At 34.2% G+C, this 22912-nt stretch overlaps 1 protein-coding gene across 2 annotated transcripts in view; it reads left to right on the top strand.

Moving 5' to 3' along the window:
* The window catches only part of TPR (translocated promoter region, nuclear basket protein), a 66487-nt gene that overhangs the window by 16343 nt on the left and 27232 nt on the right, over positions 1–22912 (top strand). For both annotated transcript variants that reach the window (XM_079760680.1, XM_079760679.1), the window contains exons 15-35: positions 174–400; positions 2034–2197; positions 2633–2766; positions 2848–2996; positions 5063–5225; positions 7568–7702; positions 8213–8353; positions 9275–9440; positions 10464–10630; positions 11843–11995; positions 12402–12518; positions 13815–14018; positions 14127–14311; positions 14719–14866; positions 16605–16742; positions 16834–16965; positions 18022–18152; positions 19326–19536; positions 20923–21066; positions 21626–21824; positions 22697–22902. In XM_079760680.1, the coding sequence (XP_079616806.1) occupies positions 174–400; positions 2034–2197; positions 2633–2766; positions 2848–2996; positions 5063–5225; positions 7568–7702; positions 8213–8353; positions 9275–9440; positions 10464–10630; positions 11843–11995; positions 12402–12518; positions 13815–14018; positions 14127–14311; positions 14719–14866; positions 16605–16742; positions 16834–16965; positions 18022–18152; positions 19326–19536; positions 20923–21066; positions 21626–21824; positions 22697–22902 (3414 nt within the window). The remainder of the gene's footprint in view (positions 1–173; positions 401–2033; positions 2198–2632; positions 2767–2847; positions 2997–5062; positions 5226–7567; positions 7703–8212; positions 8354–9274; positions 9441–10463; positions 10631–11842; positions 11996–12401; positions 12519–13814; positions 14019–14126; positions 14312–14718; positions 14867–16604; positions 16743–16833; positions 16966–18021; positions 18153–19325; positions 19537–20922; positions 21067–21625; positions 21825–22696; positions 22903–22912) is intronic.

Here is a 22912-nt window from a genome sequence, read left to right as displayed (position 1 = left end):
TATACACTTTTACAGAAATGAAAATAATTTTAAACTTTTTTTTAGTGTTTAATCTCTTAAACATTAATATAAGTTAATGGTGTTTATGAAGTAATCTTTCCATTTGAAAATTTCCATTTTTTCCAGAATTGAAGCCAATACTATTTGATAATATATTAAAACTTTGTTTTTAGATTAGAGTGCTTTTGATGGAACTTGAAGAAGCAAGGGGTAACCATGTAATTCGTGATGAGGAAGTAAGCTCTGCAGATATAAGCAGTTCATCTGAAGTAATATCACAGCATCTAGTATCTTACAGAAATATCGAAGAACTTCAACAGCAAAATCAGCGTCTCTTAGTGGCTCTTAGGGAACTTGGGGAAACCAAAGAAAGAGAAGAACAAGAAACAACTTCATCCAAGTAAGTTATTGGCTACCTTCATTTATTAGCAAACATTGAAAACCTCTTATGTATCCCCTAGCTGTGCTGGATAAAGGGAAAATAGTGATTTAGGAGAGAGAAAAAATGGAGCAATAATACGAAAAACAATTCTCTCAGGGATGTGTGTGCATGAGCTCGATAATTAGATAAATAAATGGATCATTTTATTTCAGTGTCATTAAAACTATCTATATATATAAAGGGTTAATATGCTAAGTGTCCAGCATCCAATCAGTCACTGTGATGCAAACTGACCACCAAGGGGGTAGACAACATAGGAGCTGCCGTGATGCGCAATGGCCATTTACAGAGAAACGGCACCGCGGACCTGACACTGACAAACCAACACACAGCTTCCCCCAGTTGGGACACAGGCCCTGGCGACACCCCACCAAATTGCAGCTAACACTGCCGAGACCCCATGGCGCAAAATGAAGCCCACAGCCCAGCCCAGAAGCAGTCACTGTAGGTGCCGGGTAGCAACGCCTGGCTTCCTATCCCTAGTGACTAGCCTCCTTGGAGTTTCTTAGCCCAGGAACACAACTTGCTTTATAGCCAGGTAGAAACATTTTACAGTTTAATAAAATTTCTGGGAAGCATTTTCCCATGCCTCATCTCATTTGATCCTCACAGAAGTGCTGGAGTATGTAGATAGGAGATTCGGTGGAATCCTATTTTCTTTTCATTAACCAGAAAACGGAGATTTAGAAAGCTTGGAAACTTGACCCGACTGAAAAGAAGTAAGAAATGGTGGACCTTGAAAATGACTTCAGGTTTTCTCACTGCACAGAATATAGTCAAACACTGCTGCAGTTAAATATTTCACCCTTTGTTCTCCCTGCATGATCTATAATAATAATCTGCTTAATGTTGTAATTTATTGCTGTGTTGCTGACAGTTACCTGAAAGAGAAGTTGGGGTGCTTCACTGGGCTGGAAAATGTTTAGCTAAATCAGAAAGCAGGTTTAATTAAGCAAGTTTATTCTATATCTACAAAAGGCTAAGTTGACTCGCGCATGCACAATACATACAAAGCTCTCGTGCCAATCGCGCACGTGTGTTTCCATCTGTCATTGTCAATCATGAATTTGGTTGACACAGAGAAAGGGCGAATAGCAATATTAAAATACTTCTCATTAATTTCCTTCCATGTACATGAAATCATGCACCGGGCCACTAGTAATAGATAAAAGCCTACTCCTGGGAGCATAGAGATGGAGGGCGGAGCCTAGATTTTAGATAACAGACCAGGCTTCATGGAGAAGATATGTAGGAATTATTCAGGCAGAGTAAAGAATTTTTTTTTTAAGTGTGCTTGGTGCTAGAGGAGGAGGAGTGGCTATGAACACAAGAAGACTAGAGTTTAGACTGCGTGGAATCAGTTTAATTTTTGCAAACAAATTTTTCAGATGATGAGTGCCTGAGTCCTGTGATGGGGCTTTAGAAGCAAGCAGTTCTTATAATATCAGTAGAAGAAAAATCATACAAGAAACAAAAATGTTATGCTTAATGATAAATGCTCAAATACTTAGTCTGCATACATTAGAAATTATAACTGCTTCTTAAGCTCAGTAAAATAGACTTAGTTTTTTTGTGTGTTTTTTTTTTGTAGAATTACTGAGCTTCAGCTCAAACTTGAGAGCGCCCTCACTGAATTGGAACAACTCCGTGGGTCACGACAACATCAGATGCAGCTTGTTGATTCCATAGTTCGTCAGCGTGATATGTACCGTATTTTGTTGTCACAAACAACAGGAGTTGTCATTCCTTTACAAGGTAGGTTTTTTATGTGTTAAAAGATTCTAAGTATTTGGGGGAAATTTTTATGAAATGTATCTTAGGGATTTTGGAACATACGCAGTATGTATGGTAACTTCAAATTTGACTACCATATATGATTGATTATAACAGGTCATCGATCCTAAATACCATTATTTTAGGTATTGAAAAAGAAGAAATGCTGACCATTGTTGAAAAGTCTGCATCTTAAAATTAGTGAATTATCTTTATTTTGGTCATTTGGTTTTAACATTTAATCTGCAAATACACCTAATGAGAAACCAACAATAATCTTAATAGGCTATTTAGTAAATTGCTTGTTTCATAATTTCTGTAACCTATGATTTTATTTAAATGATGTATTTACAAAGAAGTGTTTTAATGTTATACATGTATGTATGTATGTATTTCTTATTTTTTACATTTCTGAAGCTTCTAGCTTAGAGGATAGTTCTCTCATGTCAACTCCAAAACGTTCAAGTACATCACAGACTGTTTCCACTCCTGCTGCAGTACCTATAATTGAGTCAGCAGAGGCTATAGAAGCCAAGGCTGCCCTTAAACAGGTAAAGGCCACATACCTTTATCATCTTGGATTAGGTATTCAAGAACAGTGTCATCTTCCAATAATTTCCCTTAATATTTAGTTGCAGGAAATTTTTGAGAACTACAAAAAAGAAAAGGCAGATAATGAGAAAATACAGAATGAGCAGCTTGAGAAACTTCAGGAGCAAGTCACGGATTTGCGATCACAAAACACCAAAATTTCTACCCAGCTAGATTTTGCTTCTAAACGGTAAATTTTTTTTTTGTTCAAAAATTAATGAAATGTAGAGCTCTCTTCAGCATATATGCTAAAATTGGAATGACAAAGAGATTATCATGACTTCTGCATAAGGTATGACTCTCAAATTCGTGAAGCATTCCATTATTTTTGACGTTGGGTGGTGGGCACACAATACAATATACAGGTGATGTATTATAGAATTGTACACTTAAAACCTGTATATTTTTACTAACCAATGTAACCCCAGTCAGTTTAATTTAAAAAAGAAATCACATTTAGGTTATCAAAAAAATTAAGAATACTTCAGTGTTCAAATGAAACAAAATTCAAGGCTTAATTTTCAATAGTATTACATTTTTGTGGGCCATAATTCAGTTGAAAAGGTATGGGGGTTTAATTTTAATATTGGTTAATGATTCTCATGGGCATTGCTATGGGATCCAGATAGTTATTTAAAACTGAAGTTCATGTGAGCAATGTTGCTATTTTTCCTTCCTGAGGTTGAAAGGCCTAATATTTCTGTAGGACTTTATTATTTTATAAATGCACCAGAGCATTAGGCATAATGTGAGCCAATTTTATTCAGCCTTTGCTATTTTAGGTAGAAGACAAGCAGGTACTAGTTAATTTTGGGGAAATTCACTTTCTTGGCCACTTACAAAGGAATAATAATAAATTTAATTCCATAGTTGTTAGATCCATTGAATACTTGTTAGTTTAACAAATAGGACAAATTTTATTTCTATAAATGCAGGCATACCTTGGAGATGTTGCTGGTTCAATTTCAGACCACTGTGATTAAAAACTGCATTAAAGCAAGTCACACGAATTGTTTAATTTCCCAGTGGATAAAAGTTATACTATAATGTGTTAAGTGTGCAATAGCATTATGTCTAAAAAAAATGTACATACCTTAATTAAAAAATATTTTATTGCTGCTTGGCCAGCGTAGCTCAGTGGTTGCATGTCGACCTATGACCCAGGAGGTTTGATTCCTGGTCAGGCCATATGCCTGGCTTGCAGGCTCAATCCCCTGTGTGGGGCGTGCAGGCAGCCGATCAGTGACTCTCTCTCATCATTGATGTTTCTATCCCTCTCCCTGCCTCTCTGAAGTCAATTAAAAAACAATTTTTTATTTATTTATTTATTTTTTTTGGTAAATACTATATTGCTTTAAAATGCTAACCAGCATCTGAGCCTTCAACAATTCATGATCTTTTGCTGGTGAAGGATCTTGCCTTTGTGTTTATGAAAATGCAGTACTACAAAGCACAATAAAATGAGGTATGCCTGTATTACATGATAAAACTATGTTTTTGTAAGGATAAATTCCAAGTTTGTTATTCCAAATAGAAGCATCCTTTTTGCACTATGTTCATAGCTCTAGCCAGCTATTTTCTAAGATTCAGGTACTTAATAAGATGAGCCCTGGCCATGTGGCTCAGTTGGAGCCACAAGTGGCAGGTTTGATTCCCAGTCAGGGCACATACCCAGGCTACATGGTTAATCCCCCATTGGAGTGTGTGTGTGAAAGGCAACTGATCTATGTTTCTCTCTCATCAGTATTTCTCTTTTGCTCTCCCTTTTTCTCTCTAAAAAATAAATTCATTCATTTTTTTAAAAAAAAGTAAGATGAGTTATGGACGAGAAAAGAATGGCAAAAATCTATCATGAACCATGCATCCATATCTAAAATTGCATACTGCATTGTGGTGGGTGTCTGGTTGAGTCAACATTGTATTGGCATTTCTAATATGATTAAAATTCTTCTAAAGGAATAAGATTAAAAGTTAATTCAACATGAAATACTATGCTTATTTAGAATTTGAATTAACTGCTAATTTTGAAGTTTAGAAAAAAGTATGAAGGTGTTACATTATTACAAAGCCACTTTTTTATGTATACTTAATCATTTAAAATTAAGCTAATGTGAAATTCTTTAAGGAATTAAGCTGGGCTATAGTATTTCAGTGTATTACAGTATGGGGAATGCACTTTTTCAGACTGGTGGAGTTAGTTTAATGATTGATAGTTTATGACTTATGTCTTATAGAATTATTTTTCTTTCATACAAGTTATGAGATGTTACAAGATAACGTTGAAGGATATCGCCGAGAAATAACATCCCTGCATGAGAGAAATCAGAAACTCACTGCAACAACTCAAAAGCAGGAACAGATCATCAATACAATGACGCAAGATTTGAGAGGAGCAAACGAAAAGCTAGCTGTTGCAGAAGTGAGAGCAATTTTTCTCATTTGATTTGCATTATGAATTTCATTTGACATTTGTTTTTTAAGTTGTTTAATTTTACTAGTTGATATGACATAGATATTTGAGAAGCTTGTGTATTACAAATCCTTGATCAAGGTTTGAACTGCACAGGTCCACTTATCCATAAATCTGCATATAAGTGGTGCGGGGGCCTGATGCGGTGGGGCCCAGACATGGCGGGGATCTCCCTTTTCCGCATCCCGTGCAGAAAGAGAGATGAACGAACCTGTTCTAAATGGAGGCGGCCAGGGATTGGGAAATAATAGAAATAAAGAGAGCAAGATGCAGAAATAGATTCATGAAGCTGGGAGCCTGGGTGGATCTTTCTGTGCCTGGCTGAGGCCACCGAACTGATCCAGACTGCAAAGCTGAGGCTTTATTTATAATCAGGGACAAACAAGACAATTGACAATGTTCTTCTAAGTTTCACTTGTTTTGGCAGCACTTGCTGCCCCTCCCACAGCCCACTAGCTACCCAGGAAAGATCTAGGGATCAGTTACAGGATCAAGCTTAATTATGCTTAGAGGACTGTACCCTTCCAAGCTTGGGACTTGTTTGTGACTTTGCCAGCAGGTCAGTCCGAGGCTTAACCCTATAATCGCTTCCTACAAAGTGGACCCAGTATAAGTGGGTCCTGTGCAATTCAAACCCATGTTTGTTAAAGGGTCCATAATAGTTAGGACCACCGTACTTGTTTGGGCTCAGTGGATAGAGCATTGGTCTTCTGACTAAAGGGTACCAAGTTCGATTCCGGCAAGGACACATGCCCAGGTTATGGGCTTGATCCCAGTAGGGGGTGTGCAGGAGGCAGCCGATCAATGATTCTCTCATCATTGATGTTTCTATCTCTCTCTCCCTTGCCCTTCCTCTCTGAAATAAAAATAAAAAATATAGTAGATCCAAGACTAGGAATCTGTAGGTGGAGGGCCGACTTAAATTGCATGTGGATTTTCATCTGTATAACTAGTTGGTGTCCCTAACTGCCTCGTTTTTGAAATGTCAACTGTTTCTAGTTCATCAGCAGGGTGTTTCTATAGGGGAAAGAAATTTGTTTTTTATACTAAGATTTTCTTACAAGTCATCCATTTCAAAATTTGTAAATCACTAGTTACAACAAAGACAAATGAATATTTTATCCATTGCTCATTTCTAAAAAAAAGACAGTATAAAATTACATTAGTATTATATTTCTGAATTTCAACATGAATATAAATGTCTATCAGAACTGAATTCTTTGATGACTAATTCTTATGTAGGGTTTTGCTTTTTTATGAAGTCTTCTCAACTTGTTTTGTTCTGTTTTGCTAATCCTCACCTGAGGATACTTTTTCCATTGAACTTTAGTGAGAGTGCAGAGTGGCAGGGAGGGAGAGAGAGGGGAGAGAAGCATAAACATTGATTGGTTGCCTCCCACATGTGCCCCAACTTGGACTAGGGAATCTAATCTGGAACCTGCAACCCAGGTACATGGCCTTGATCAGGAATCAAACCTGTGACCGTTGGTGTGCAGGTCGATCCTTTAACTACTGAGCAGCCCAGCTAGGACTCTTGCTCTCAACTTTTGATCACTACTTATGAACTAGGTAAAGTTGTCTCCCACTTTACTTATTGAGAAATAGATTCAAAAGCTAAGTAATTTGCCTATTTGGGGGCAGTCATATGATATGAGTTGGTTGGGACTTAAAACCACGGTTTTCTAAATCTATTGGCTATATTCTTTTATTTTTATCTTGCTCCCACTCCTTTGTGGGAAATGCACTTTTTCAGACTGGTGGAGTTAGTTTTAGGATTGATTGTTTATGACTTATGTAAATATGAATACTTTGAGGGTATTGATCTTCAAATCACCCTCCAAGATCCCCTGAGATTCAGAGTGTACTTTTCATGGGGAAAAAAGTTTAAGTACATCAGTCAGCACTCGGATAGTACCACACTACCTTCTAAAACTTGCATAACTTAACGCAACTAGACTGTAGCATAATTTTGCAATTGTGTTTTTTTTACTCTGGAATTTTTTTTTTTTATTTTTTTTTAAAGCCTGATTTGTTGGGCCAAAGAATTATATGAATTTATGGTAATCACAAGATTTTTTTTCCTTTGATCTGTTGGCATTCCCTATTATTTTTGCTTCATATTTCAACACATGAAACTAAGTTATATTTTCTTATATAATGAAAAGGTATAGACTCAATTAGCATTAAGAACATGGAGTAATGAAGGATCACTTTAATTTTGTAATTGTATTACTATATTACATCTGACACATTGTTTTCCAACATTTTTTTTCATTTGTATTTTCTCCAAGGTAAGAGCAGAAAATTTGAAAAAAGAAAAGGAAATGCTTAAATTGTCAGAAGTTCGTCTTTCTCAGCAAAGAGAGTCTTTGTTAGCTGAACAAAGAGGGCAAAACTTACTGCTAACTAATCTGCAAACAATTCAGGTAACCAAACAAAAAGGCACATAGAGAAAACAATTTTAAAGTTAAATATAAATAGTTTTCACATTGTATCTTCTCAGTTTTCATAATTAGAAAATGTATCCATTTTTATCATGTAATGATCATTGAATTTTGAGGTTTATTAAAATGTGTCAGTATTCTAAATAAAACATGAAAGATCTGAAATTCAGGCAATTGGCAGTTTTGGTATGCAGGTGTGCATTTACAGAGTTGTATGTAGTTTACTTGTTTACAAAACTTAAATTTTTGGTTTTATTTTTTGCTTTAAAACTTAAAGAAATCTGAATTACTATTTTTCTTATGTTTCCTTTTTTCCCCTATTAAGTAGGTGTTTTAATATGTAAAATGTTAAAATAACTTCCTTGGTAAATGTCATAGATCCTAATGGGTTGTAATCCTATAATCCCCTATATCCTTTAATTTGTAATGCTTTTGCTTTTTTTTCCCTGGCTCTTTTAAAAGTGTAACAAAAAAATCTTTTCTTTGCCTTAGGGAATACTAGAACGATCTGAAACAGAAACCAAACAAAGGCTTAGTAACCAGATAGAAAAACTGGAACATGAGATATCTCATCTAAAAAAGAAGTTGGAAAATGAGGTGGAACAAAGGCATATGCTTACTAGAAATCTAGATGTGAGTCTATCAGGATTCTGAATTTCTGTGGATTTATGTTCAGCAATCAAGCTGGTGTGTGGACACATTGCCATCTCATGTTGAAGCATGGTTTTAACGAGACTTCTTACAAACTCAAGTTTTTGCCTCTTTGTATGCCTAACAATTTTTATTAGGTGCCATTCATTATGAGTTTTGCCCTCTTGAGTGCTGGATATTTTTGTATTTCTGTAAATCTTGAGCTTTGTTCTCTTGAATGTTGCTTTTTATGATTATTAGGCCCAAAGTAGTACTTAGTCTAGAATAAATGATTCCATATTACTGAGGTTAGACCTTCCTGAGTACTACTCCTCAGTGTTCAATGGATTATAAGTTTTTTCAGTCTGGCTACTGGGTAAAGGCATTATTCCTGACTCTGTGGCAAAAGGCACTCTGTCTGTTTGGATGATTCTCTTCGCTGCCTGGGATAATTTCACATGCATGCACTGATGAGTTTCACTGAATATTCAAGAGGGATCCTCTGCAAATCTCCAGGGTATTCTTATCTGTGAAGTTCTCTTCTAATAGTCTGTCTTATGAGTTCGAGCTAATTTAGCCTTCTTGTACTCTCAGCTCTGTGTTCTCAATTCAGGGAGTCTGCGGGCCTCTGCCTCATTTCCTTACACTGTCCCATCACCTGGATACTTAAATCAGTAAGCTAGGGAAATTGTAGAGATAGCCTTTCTTGTGTCCCGTCAACCCACAATTGTGAAATTGTTTTATATGTTGTGTCTGTTTCTGTTTGTTTTTTGGGAGGGGCGGGAGGTTTCAGATGAGAAGATAAATCTGGTTTCAGTTGCTTACCTTGGCCAGAGTTTTAAAGTTCTGTACAAAACTTGAACCACTAGTTATTTTAGAATCTAAAAACAGTGTTTGTAGGGTTAATGTATTTTTTCCTTACAGGTTCAACTTTTAGATACAAAGAGGCAGCTGGATACTGAGATAAATCTTCATCTTAGTACAAAAGAACTATTTAAAAATGCTCAGAAGGAAAGTGCTACATTGAAACAACATCTCAGTAATATGGAAGTCCAGCTCGCTTCTCAGTCCTCACAGAGAACTGGTAAAGGTAACTAAATAATTATACTGATAATAAAGTATTTCTTCAGAAACATTTGTAACGTGTCAATAAATAGCCTTTTCTTTGTGGATACTAGCAAAAGAAAAAAATAACACCTTAGTTTTATATCTAAATTAATAGATTTGCAGACTTGGAAGGTTCAGAATAGTTCTGCAGGCATCTGACCAAGGTATGCTCTTAGTTTTTTAATTGTGAAAACCATTTATTGAGACCTTTTAAGGGCTGATAATTTGAATTTTAAACTCTCCCTTTTGAGATGTAGTTACTTGTAAAATCTGTAACTATAAGGGTCATTTACAGAAATAATTGATTTGTTAGTCTTTCCAGAGCAGTATTCCTAATTTTTGCTCATAATCTCAAAAGATTTGTTTCGTTAGATTTTGCTTCTCTTTTGGAATACAGCATTTCAAATGCAAAGGCTTTATATCCAGAGACTGTTTTTCTATATGGTTTTATTTCTTACTAGGAGAGAAATAAAAAACATAATTGTATATATGTGTGTATATGTATGTATATGTGTTTATACATAAATTTTTACCTAATACATAATAGTGTATATATGATAATCTAATAGTCCTTTCTTATTGATACCATTTGATAAAAAATGTTCACTCTGCAATTTTTTCCATTTCCAAGGATTTTAGAATGAAAATTTGGCTAAATGATTTAAGATTTGGTGTTTTACACTAGCAGTGTTTAAACAATTAATTGATAATCAGGTAATTCCTTCAGGTAGCTCCTCAGTTAAGTGGCATATTTTGTATTTTTCTCTTAAATATCTTTTCCGTAATATTTGTAACAGCAGAGTTCATTTTTTTTTTTTTAAAGCACTAACAGACTGACAGAACAGCTGTTTTTATTTTGGTATTTAGCATTGTTTGAAATACAATTCATAGGTGGTTAAGTTTTTCTACGTTTGAGCCTTAATCCTAATTTCACAAACTCTTTGATAACAGTTATTTCTTACATCATTTAAAATGTTAACTTTAAGAAAGCTGTTAAATCTTTTAGGTCAGGCTAGCAACAAAGAAGATGTGGATGATCTTCTGAGTCAACTGAGGCAGGCAGAAGAGCAGGTGAATGACTTGAAGGAGAGACTCAAAACAAGTGCTAGTAATGTGGAACAGTATCGAGCAATGGTTACTAGTTTAGAAGATTCTCTTAATAAGGAAAAACAGGTATGTACAATTTTAAATTTAATTTAAATGCACTTTTTTTTTTCCTTTAAAATTTTTTTTTTAAATAGAAGCCTGCTATGTGTAAGGCACTGTGTGGTAAGATTGAGTTGAACTGACATCCTTACACTTTTACCTCTTAAAAGTGCTTCATTTTAATAAGTGAGATAAAAAACCCCACAGAATTTGTAAAACATGGGAGGGTATAATCGCTATAGGAAAGGTTAAAGATCAGATGTTGATGTGAGTGGGAGGTAGGTAATGGTATTTATCTCCTGAACAAGTATGGCTTCACAAAACATGGCATTTGTGCACAGCCTTGAAAGTACCATTTGGGTAGTCAGAGAACGTTATTTTGTAGCAGAAACCCTCAGCCAAGATAAAGGCTTCAGATGTTGACAGTTTAACACAGTGATGGCGAACCTTTGACACGCCTAGGCATTTCTGATGACACGCGGCCGCTGAGGCGGCCGCATGCCGAGGATGAAACATTTGCTGCTCCTGAGGATGAAACATTTGCGAAATAATGTTTTTCCTCAAAGTGACACACTACCTGAGTTATGCTCAGTTTTTTGGGAAGTTTGACACACCAAGCTCAAAAGGTTGCCCATCACTGGTTTAACAACTAGTGTATTGAATTTGTGAAGTTAAATACTGAGGAATCAAATTGTAAGTGTAGTCAGAGAAACAAATGTGAAATGTTTTGAATGTCATATTTGGTAAAATTGCTGTTCCCCCTCTCCCCCCCCAACATGTTAACAGCAATAATTTGCTTTAATTAGAAAGATTAATGTGGTAGATTTAAGGATACAAAATAATGTGGAGACTATAGCAATGGTCTAGGGCCAAGTTTTAAAAGATCTTTCTGTGTTTGCATCATGGAAATCAGGGTATGTGCAAGGGGGAATTCTTTCAGTAGTAGAAAGGACAGATTTGGCAATCGGATATGAGGATTGAGAGAGTAATGAGAATTGGAAATTTCACTTCAAAAGAAAAATGGCCAAAAATATCCAAGTTGAGATGTAAATAAATTATGCTTATAGTTTTAAATGTTTCTGAACTCTTTAATCAGCATTTGATAGATTTTTTTTTGTTTAAAAAATGGCAAACAATAATTCTAGTACTTTTCAAATTTAATTTAAATTTGGAAAAAGTAATGTTGAATTTTAAATGTGTATATGATATTTGTATCCTACTGTTTGCATGATGGTGAAGGTGACAGAAGAAGTGCGTAAGAATATTGAAGTTCGTTTAAAAGAATCAGCTGAATTTCAGACACAGTTGGAAAAGAAGTTGATGGAAGTGGAGAAGGAAAAACAGGAACTTCAGGATGACAAGAGAAAAGCCATAGAGAGTATGGAACAACAGGTAAATGAGGTTATCACCATATTAATCTTTTTGTGTGTATTTGAATTCTTAAAAAGTTTCTTTACCATTTGGTTCATCTCAACAGATATTGATTGAACACATACCCAACAATTTTATTTAGTTTTATATTTTACTTTGTATATATGTTTACTTTTTCTTTGAATATTTTAGACTATAGTAGTAAGTGTCAGTGCTGCTTTTTAGAAGCCTCTGCCTGAGAACTGACCTTTGCAAGTGTTAATAAGGATGGAATATGGAGCTGCAAAATGTGTACATTATATCAGGTTATAACTATTTTAAATTTTGTAAGAAGTCCCTGTTACTAACTGGCCTTTTAAAAGTCTGTCTTTACTATTTTAAAAGTAAGTTTGCAATTGACTCTAGTTTTAATCTTCTTTTAATTTAGTTATCTGAGTTAAAGAAAACACTCAATAGTGTTCAGAATGAAGTACAAGAAGCTCTTCAGAGAGCCAGCACAGCTTTGAGTAATGAACAGCAAGCCAGACGTGACTGTCAGGAACAAGTAAGTGTTGCTCTCATAGCCGGTATTGATAAGTGAGCTTTGACCCTAGAGAACAGTTCCTGGGCTGTATTAATGCATTTGGGGAATTGGTGAGACTTACAAAAATTTAAGGTTATTTCTGCTTTTGTGGAACTTGTACTAAGATCAGTTGAAAAGGATAGATGAAGTCTAAAAGTAAAGTCATAATCATTAACAAAACACTCTTGACAAATGGAAAAATTTAAAGATAGGAGTAGGAGATTGTGTACTTGCTCTCATTTCTTGTTTTTTTTATTGCAGTCTATTAGTTCTGATTATAACTATTATAGACAAGATGGTTAGAGATACTTTTTTCAGCAAAATATTTTAATACATTATTGAGGTTACGGATTTTTATTAATTTTTAGAGAGAGAGGAGGGGGAAAGGGAGCGAGAAAGAGAAAAATCAATGTAAGAGCAGAACATTGATCGGCTGCCTCCCCCACTGGAGATTGAGCCTGCAACCTGGGCATGTGCCCTGACTGGGAATCAAACCAGCAACCTTTTGGTGCAGCAGACGAAGCCCAATGATCTGAGACCAGTCAGGGCACACACCACTCTTTATAAAGATTAAAAAATACAAAATCACTATTTGTTTTAAGTATATGTATACACATGCATATGGTGAAGCTTTTTGTATATATTTTTTTATGAACAAAATTGATAAAACACAGTTCACGGTAATTGGGATTATTAAAATGGTAGAATGGGAAATGAATATAAGAATATTGCTAATGTTCTTATTTTTAAGTTCATTAGTATATTAGTAACTATTTGGTTACTGTTCTTTATTGCTTACGTGTAAATAGCATATATATGTTTTTCAATTACTTTAAACAATGCAATACAGGGGGAAATGCTTCAAAGGTAAATTAGACAAAAATCAATTGTCCTTGGCTTAATGCCAAACAGTGTAACATTGGAAATTAAAACCAGGGAATGTATCTATAATTCAATTTTCAAATTAATTTTTTATTTCTTTTCGATCACTAAATTTTTGTGTGTGTATGCATGTATTTTACATAAGCGAGATATATTTTGCTTTTATTTATAAAATCTGTTCCAAATTGCGACGTAGTCTTCATAATTTTCATTTGGACCAGTTCTTTAATATTTCATTAAGTGGATAATAGTATAACTTTTAATTATTCCATTTTGGTGCATTTATATCATCTCCACTTTTATTATTTTAAATAGTGCAATCTGCATCTTTTCTTTTGTAATAACCAGCTTTGGCTATTTAATCTTTTGTGTCAATGGTGGAATGATTTCTTATAGGCTAAAATAGCTGTAGAAGCTCAGAATAAGTATGAAAGAGAACTGATGCTCCATGCTGCTGATGTTGAAGCTTTACAAGCTGCCAAGGAACAGGTTTCCAAAATGGCCTCAGTTCGTCAGCATTTGGAAGAAACAACCCAGAAAGCAGAATCACAGTTGTTGGAGTGTAAAGCATCTTGGGAGGAAAGAGAAAGAGTGTTAAAGGTATCATTGCACATCATACTAGAATGTTTAGAAGGATTGAAAAGTTTGGGGTTTTCTTTTTAATGTGTGTGGGAAAATCTGCTATAATGACAGAGTCTTGGCTTACAGGATGAAGTTTCCAAGCGTGTGTCTCGATGTGAAGATCTAGAGAAACAAAACAGATTACTTCATGATCAGATTGAAAAATTAAGTGACAAGGTCATTGCCTCTATGAAGGAAGGTGTACAAGGGCCGCTGAATGTATCTTTCAGTGAAGAAGGAAAATCTCAAGAACAAATTTTAGAAATTCTCAGGTAAACCAAAAATATTCTTAATGCTTTATTTCTGTGGTCAACTATGAAATGTAATACAAATGTATAAATTAGAGAAGTGGTGTAAAGCTCATACCGTCTTTTGGCCAACAAACCCACTGCCACTCACATAGAGGTTATGTGATATATGCTAATTTAAATATATGGCTTTAAGTTGAATTTAATAGTAAGAATTTGAGTGGGTTCTTTGAAAAACTAAATGCCTTTCAGATCATTTAAGAGATATACAAAGCCACCATCTATAATAAATAAGTATCATTACTTATTAATGAAATCATTACGTGAAAGTAGTTATTAAAGTGAATGGACCTTGTCAAATTAAAATTACCCAAGTTTTAAAATGTTGCTGTCATTTTTTTATTCAAATAAAATCTTATATATTCTTGTAGATTTATACGACGAGAGAAAGAAATCGCTGAAACGAGGTTTGAGGTGGCTCAGGTTGAGAGTCTGCGTTATCGACAAAGGGTTGAACTTTTAGAAAGAGAGCTGCAGGAACTCCAGGATAGTCTAAATGCTGAAAGGGAGAAAGTCCAGGTATGTATCCAAGCTTTAAGAAAGCAGTTGTTAAATCAAGGTCATTTTAGTTTCTAATAACAAAAAATTTAATTTGAAATACATTTTTTTCGTAAACTCAATTTATTAAACATTGATACAGTGATACAGTTAGTGGTAAGACACTAGTGTTAACCAGACTGCCTCGTTTCAAATTCTAGCTTTATGTCATTAGATGTGTGCCTTGAGTATACTGTTTAATTTCCCTACTCTTAAATTTCCTCATCTAAATAATCCTATATAATAAAAGGCTAATATGCAAATCGACCGAACGGTGGAATTACTGATTGCTATGACGTGCACTGACGTGGATTGAAACTGCTACAGAATAGTTTTTCCTCAGCAAAGGAGAAAAAATTAGTAATTATCAAAGAAAGGAAAAGAAGATGCTATAGTAAATGGATGGTCACAACACAAGCTAGACTCCTTAACCCTCACTAACACCCAAAAACTTATTGCATGACCTTATTGTGAGGAGATGAATTAATACAGCAGTCACCATCCGGTGGTCCACGGACCACAGGTGGTCCCTGAGGTCCGAAAGGTGGGTGATCACTGCATTAATAGATAACCTCACATCTGGAAGGAAGGAAATTAAAGCCTGGTATCATTTATCTTCTGTTAACTGACTGCTAGAGAGAAACCATTGACATGGGAAAGTGAATAGATTTATGGAATTTATGTTTTCACACAGAAATTAAAAGTTCCAGAATTACATCATGTTGAGAAAGCAATCCAAATTCAAATAGATCTCATCGTAGAAATAATAAACAGACCTTCTGATTCAGTGGAGTTAACACTTGGAGGAAAGTGGCAGAATCAATGTTTCTAAAAAAGATTGCATATTGTCTCCTTTGCTGTCCCTTTGGTCTATAGAAATGCAAACAGTACTAGAAAATGTCCAGCCCACAAACAACTTCAGAGGGGAAAAACCAATTCTTACACAGGGTAGGAAGGAAGTGAAGAAGTAAAACATATCAAAAGTAATAGAACATCTACCTACTAAGAACACTGTAGCATGGCAACCATGAGCCATAGCTTTAAAAAATGGTTAAGGAATAAGGTAACGTGTAAAAGATGGATAATTACACCCAATGAGAACAGGATAAAAATTCTTTACAGTTCAGTAAATACTCAGTAAAAGTGCTCAAAACCAAAGTGATGGAACAACCAAAGGATATGAAAAAATTTCTGAGCAAAGGGCAGAGGGAAAGGACCAAATTAACATTATTTTAAAACTATTAATAAACTAGAGGCCCAATGTACGAAATTCGTGCAAGAGTAGGCCTTTGCAGCCGCAGGCCACTGCCTCAATCCCTCGGCTGCAGCCCCAGCTTCATCTGGAAGGTCGTCCGGAAAGACATCCAGTCTTGGCCGTTCAGTTGATTTGAATATTACACTTTTATTATAGATTTTGTATACCAAGAAAAAGAATATAGAAAGAGATCTGGATTGCTATTTTTACTTAAGGGTAAAATGGATTTTTTGTTGATGGGGTTTGTTGTATCTCTTTACTTTCATCTTTGTGATTTCTTGCATTTGTTTAAAGTCTTTGTAATAAGCAGGCATCACAGAAAAATAGACATGTAAAACTTTCAAAAATTTTAGTTTTAAAACGACATAATTCTCACTTTTTGTAGCGAAGATTAGAACTGGTAGGAAAAGATAGATCTTTATCTATTGTTAGATGTTGGTGTATACATGTGTTTGAAATCTTTAGGTAACTGCAAAAACAATGGCCCAACATGAAGAACTGATGAAGAAAACTGAAACAATGAGCGTAGTTATGGAGACCAATAAGATGCTAAGAGAAGAAAAGGAGAGGCTAGAGCAGGATTTACAGCAGATGCAAGCAAAGGTTTGTAACTTACTAATCAATAGTGGAAGCATGTTGTTTTTATTATGAATTTTCACGTCAGGTATTAAAAATAAATTGGCATTATTTTCAGGTGAGGAAACTGGAGTTAGATATTTTACCCTTACAAGAAGCAAATGCTGAGCTAAGTGAGAAAAGTGGCATGTTGCAAGCAGAAAAGAAGTTATTAGAAGAAGATGTCAAACGTTGGAAAGCACGTAACCAGGTAAATGCAATTAAACCTATTCCGAAACATGGAAATGTTGATTTTTTTAAATAGGGTAAAATTTAAGGGGATAATTTATTTTGAAGAACTAGCAAAAGCTACTATATTTAATAGTGAAAGTCGAATATGTTACATGTAAATAAATACAATTTGGTTTTTAAATTTTTTTGGTCATGTTTTGTAAAAACGGCTAATTTTTAACTCCAAATTTAGACTTTCACTTTATCTCTAAAATACTTTTATACATGAAACAATGGATTTTTATATAGTTTATTGGAACACTTTAAGAAGACTTGTTCACTGGAAACCTTGGGAGACAAAACCATATCACATTCTAGTATATGGTTAGAAACTCCAGCTCTGTATTCAAACAAAATGTTGAAAACCTGCCTCGCCAAGTATTGGTTATGTGGTTTGTCAGAGTTTCTTAATCTTTTCAGTCAGTTTTCCTCATAACATCGACATATCACTTTTCATGTTACAAAAATTAAATAATAAGTGTAAAGCAGCAGTTCACCCATCATCTGGTACCTAGAATGGTAACCAATATCTGAATAGGACTGTAGAATTTAAGAGCCCATTAAATCTTTCTTTATTTTTCTTAATCACACAAGTAATATGAAAAGTCAAGAAAGGAGGATGATCTACCCAAATCTACATATATTTCTATTAAATTGTGTTACCTTCTATCCTGTTTAATTAGTTATATTTGATTATTTTTCTAGATTATAATGCATTAGAAACATTTTTTTCCTTGTAAATGTCACTTTAATGAAAAAGGTATTTAATGTTAAAAGCTTGTAGATTTTTTTTTTATTTGGTTCCATTGTAACTATTCTGAAATGTTCATTTGTAACTATGAAAATACATTTCCCTTTCTATTTTGGCTAGACTTCAGCTAAACTAAAGCTTTGATCTTCATTGTCTTGTAGTTTGGTGATTCATTATTGTGTATCCAAGACACCTAATGTAAACATAATTAAGTATTCTGCTGTTATATAGCACATTGGTTTGATAAAACCTATAAAGCTATGTTATGCATTTTTGCTATTTTAGCATCTAATAAATCAACAGAAAGATCCAGATACAGAAGAGTATCGGAAGCTCCTTTCTGAAAAGGAAGTTCATACTAAGCGCATTCAACAGTTAACTGAAGAAGTTGGGAGACTTAAAGCTGAGATTGCAAGGTATAAGGAAGAAGCCTTAAATTGTATATAATACATGAAATCAAAGAAGTTATTTCTGCTCTTTTTAAGGCTCCCCAAGTGCTTCCTGATTTTAAAAAGAATGAAAAGTGCTAGAGCCCTTACTTTGCTTTTATTATTTTAAGGAGGAGCCAAGCAAGCAGTGATTTACTTTATGCCTTCATATATGAATTATTTCTCTATATTTTATTACTTTTTTTAAAACTGCAGTTATTAAAGCGAAATGTGGTTTATTTTCTAAACATCCAGAATAACTTATAAATAGGTTTTTATTTTTATTTTGGTTAGAATATATTTATGAACCTATTTTGAAAGATTTTAATGAAGTATTTATATTAAAAAAATTTAATGAATTTATATTGTCCTTTTAAAGATAAGTTGAATATTAAAATTAATGTTTCTGGTTTACATTTTAAAGGATTTAATGTCAGTTGTCCATGTCATAATCTCTATTTATAAATGCTGGGTAGCTTACAAATTTTTGTCACATGTATTTTTTACTTGTTTTATAACAGTAGTCCGGCATTTTATTTCTTTAATATTACTTAATTTTAAAAACGAGAAAGCTAAAAATTCAGAAAGGTACCTACGTTTGCAGAGTTAGTAGTTGTTAAACCCATACTCTTAATTCAGGGTCATCTGATTTAAGTTAAGTTTATGGTAAAGTAAAGGGTTTGTCAAACTTTAACCCACAGGCTTGTTTGGTATGGTCTATGAGCTAAGAATGATTTTTACATTTTAAAGCATTTTTGAAAGGAAGAACAGGTGACAGAGACGGTATGTATGTGGTCTACAAAACTTAACATTTACTCAAAACCCAATCAAGTAGAGTCAATTTTGCTATCAGGCAAATGTGGATTATAATCTGCGAACCAACACTAAATTACTATGTAAAATTGTGCATGTTACTTGACCACTTATACCTCAGTTTTTTTCATTTAAACATGGGAATGTATACCTATCTAATAAGCAAATAAGATCTTTATAAAGGATCACTGTTTATAAATTAAGGAAGTATCTTTTGAAGTATGTGTGGGGTTTTAAAAAGATTTTTAAATGAAAATCTTACTAAAGCAATACTAACACTAAAAACTGTTAATTAAAGGATTTGAAAACGAGTCTCATATACTTAGTATTTGATTATTTTTTTTTTAGATCAAATGCATCGTTGACTAACAATCAGAACTTAATCCAGAGTCTAAAGGAAGATTTAAATAAAGTAAGAACTGAAAAGGAAAGTGTCCAGAAGGACTTAGATGCCAAAATAATTGATATCCAAGAAAAGGTCAAAACTATTACTCAAGTCAAGAAAATTGGGCGTAGGTACAAGACTCAATATGAAGAACTCAAAGCACAACAGGATAAGGTATTTTGAAGTGATTTTTTATTATGTGTATATATTCACGTGTATATATGTATATTTATGTGTATACATAAAATATTTCTTTTTTTAAAATATTTTACTGATTTTTTACAGAGAGGAAGAGAGAGGGATAGAGAGTTAGAAACATTGATGAGAGAGAAACATCGATCAGCTGCCTCCTGCACACCCCCTCCTGGGGATGTGCCCGCAACCAAGGTACATGCCCCTGACTGGAATCGAACCTGGGACCTTTCAGTCTGCAAGCCGATGCTCTATCCACTGAGCCAAACCGGCCTCGGCCATAAAATATTTCTTGACATACAGTTTTGATCTACACAATTTTATATATCAGGGTTACATATAAAAATCTTATTCATAATTTTGATTATTGGTTTTTAGGTCCTAAATTTTCATATAAGCTAATTTATGATACTGTTATTTAAAATTAGCTCTTTAATATGTCCCAAAATGCACTATAAATCAATGAAGAAATTTTAATAAATGTTAGGTATTTTACATCAATTTTCCTATTTCAAATACTGTCCCTTTTCAAAACTATGTTCTCAAAACTCATTGCTGACTCATGTATATCAAAAAAATGTTAGTTCTTTATAATTAGGCTGTGTTGTAGTTTTATTTATTAAAGTAACTTTTTTTTAATCCTCAGCTGAGGATATGTTTTTATTGACTTTAGAGAGAGAGGAAGGGAGAGGAGAGAGAGAAAGAGGGAAATGTTGATGTGAGAAACATCAATCGGACGCCTCCTGTATCCACATTTGCACCCTGACGGGATGGAACCAGCAACCTGGTATGTGCCCTGGCCAGAAATCAAACCTGCAACCTTTCCTTGTGTGGGATGATGCTCCAACCAACTGAGCCACACCGGCCAGGGGTGGCTGTTTTATAGTTTTAAATAAGTAGTCGATATTAACCACCTATCTAAAGTAATTTTTAAATCCTTGTTATATTTTGAGTCTGCATTTTGTTTTTAATTCCCAAAGATAAAGAACTGTATACTGACCTAATGACATATTTCGCATATGTTAGATTAGAAAATATATAAAGGGAAAAAATCCAAAATTCTTAGCGCTCAGTGTTAACCACTGTAAGTACACTTTACTTTGAGTAATTTGTCATTCCAAATAATTTTATGTTAATGCATCATTGTCCTGATTTGCTGGTTAATATTAAGTTTTATGGAAAACCCTAACCTATTTAATAACTTACTTTTGGACACACTAAAGTTGTCCTATTGAAAATTCATTTATGAAAACCCTTAAATTTCTTTGCATAATATGATTACTTTTCTTAGATAAACTTGCAGAAGTGGGATTACTAAATATAAATGTGGAGTGTAGTATATTATGACTATTTACTATATTATATTAGATCATGGAGTCCTCAGCTCAGTCTTCTGGAGACCATCAGGAACAGCATGTCTCAATCCAGGAAATGCAGGAGCTCAAAGAAACCCTTAACCAAGCTGAAACAAAGTCAAAATCACTTGAGAGTCAAGTAGAGAATCTGCAGAAGGTATGAGTGTGAAATAGTGGAAGGTGCATGTCCCAATTTTTTCCTTGTTGAATACCTAAAGAAATAGAATGCAATATTGTTCAGTCATAAAAATGAATTTTAGAAAGAAATATATCTTAAACACTGACACTTTTCATCATATGGACATGTATTTTATCCTTTTTACTTTGAATAACTCATGTCTGAAAGTAGTATCTAATCATCTTCAAGTGTTCACTTACTTGGTTTGAACAGCATTTTATATTTATACTTCCATTTAATCTAAGGCAGGCGACCTTAAACTACGGCCCGCAGGCCACATGCGGGTGTTTTTGCCGTTTTGTTTTTTTACTTCAAAATAAGATATGTGCAGTGTGCATAGGAATTTGTTCATAGTTTTTTTAAAACTATAGTCCGGCCCTCCAACGGTCTGAGGGACAGTGAACTGGCCCCCTGTTTAAAAAGTTTGAGGACCCCTGATCTAAGGCAAAATAATGTTTTACATTTTAAGTCTGTAGAGCATACAGTTTATATTGATTTGATTGCTTTACCTGGTAAATACTTGGTTTTCCTTTAAAAGACATTATCTGAAAAAGAGACGGAAGCAAGAAATCTCCAGGAACAGACTGTGCAGCTTCAATCTGAACTTGCACGACTTCGTCAGGATCTTCAAGATAGAACCACACAGGAAGAGCAGCTCCGGCAGCAGATAACTGAAAAGGAAGAAAAGACAAGAAAGGCTATTGTAGCAGCAAAATCAAAGATTGCACATTTAGCTGGTAAATTATTATGTATACTAGGTTTCTTTAGACACAAAATAAGAGCATTCTTAATTTTCAAGTGATGAGGATGTCCTTAATATAGAAGGTCTTTCTTGTTAACTGGTATTGAATAGATAGGGAGTACTGCTACCTTTCTGCTTTAGTTTGTAACTGTTAGGACCTTTTGATGGAGATCCTTTGGGGCCACAGATCCAGAGGCCCTCTGTAAACTAGACAGCATTGGATCTTACCAGCCCAGGGATTTTTCCATGCCTCACTTCACTGAGGACCCCTCTACCGTAGCTCTTCAGGGAAAATACCATGTCAAAATATCATCTCAAGTTAAGGGGGAACCTCGTGTTGCAATACACAGGGTCTCACTGTGCCTTGCTTGCCAGACTGCTTAGTAGGTAAATAAAATGCCAAATTAGTTAGGTTTTATTATAAGCAATTTTTTTAATCTCTAAGATAATGTCCCAGCAACAAATAAGATAAAATAGTTATTTTTTAGTCTATACAATATGTTGTATGAAATGAAAGCTTTGCAATTTATAATATTGTACTTAATATCACATTGAAATATTAAAGACCATATAAAAGGACTTTTGCTGGCTGTAGTTTATGGTAGATCCCTTATTTTTTAGATCTTTGCTAGGAAAAGTAACATTTTTTTATATTGGAATAATTGTATTTTATACTAGAATAATAAATACAGATATGTTTAGAACTTTGCCTGTTGAGATATATGTATGTCAGAATTATTGTAAATGTAAAAGTTCAGGAATAGAATCTTACTAGTATACCACCTTTGAGTATCTATTAAACACATAAACATTCTTTATTTTCAGTGTTTGATTATAATATTAATAGAATCACAATTACTTCTTTAGGTGTAAAAGATCAGCTAACTAAAGAAAATGAGGAGCTTAAACAAAGGAATGGAGCTTTAGATCAGCAGAAAGATGAATTAGATGTTCGTATGACTGCTCTTAAGTCCCAATATGAAGGTCGAATTAGTCGCTTGGAAAGAGAACTCAGAGAGCATCAAGAGAGACACCTTGAGCAGAGAGATGAGCCTCAAGAACCTACTACTAAGGTGATTAGCT

Source organism: Cnephaeus nilssonii, assembly GCF_951640355.1.
Source record: "Cnephaeus nilssonii genome assembly, chromosome: 21".
In the NCBI taxonomy this organism is placed as follows: Eukaryota; Metazoa; Chordata; class Mammalia; order Chiroptera; family Vespertilionidae; genus Cnephaeus; species Cnephaeus nilssonii.
This window is presented reverse-complemented; position numbering and strand designations above follow the sequence as displayed.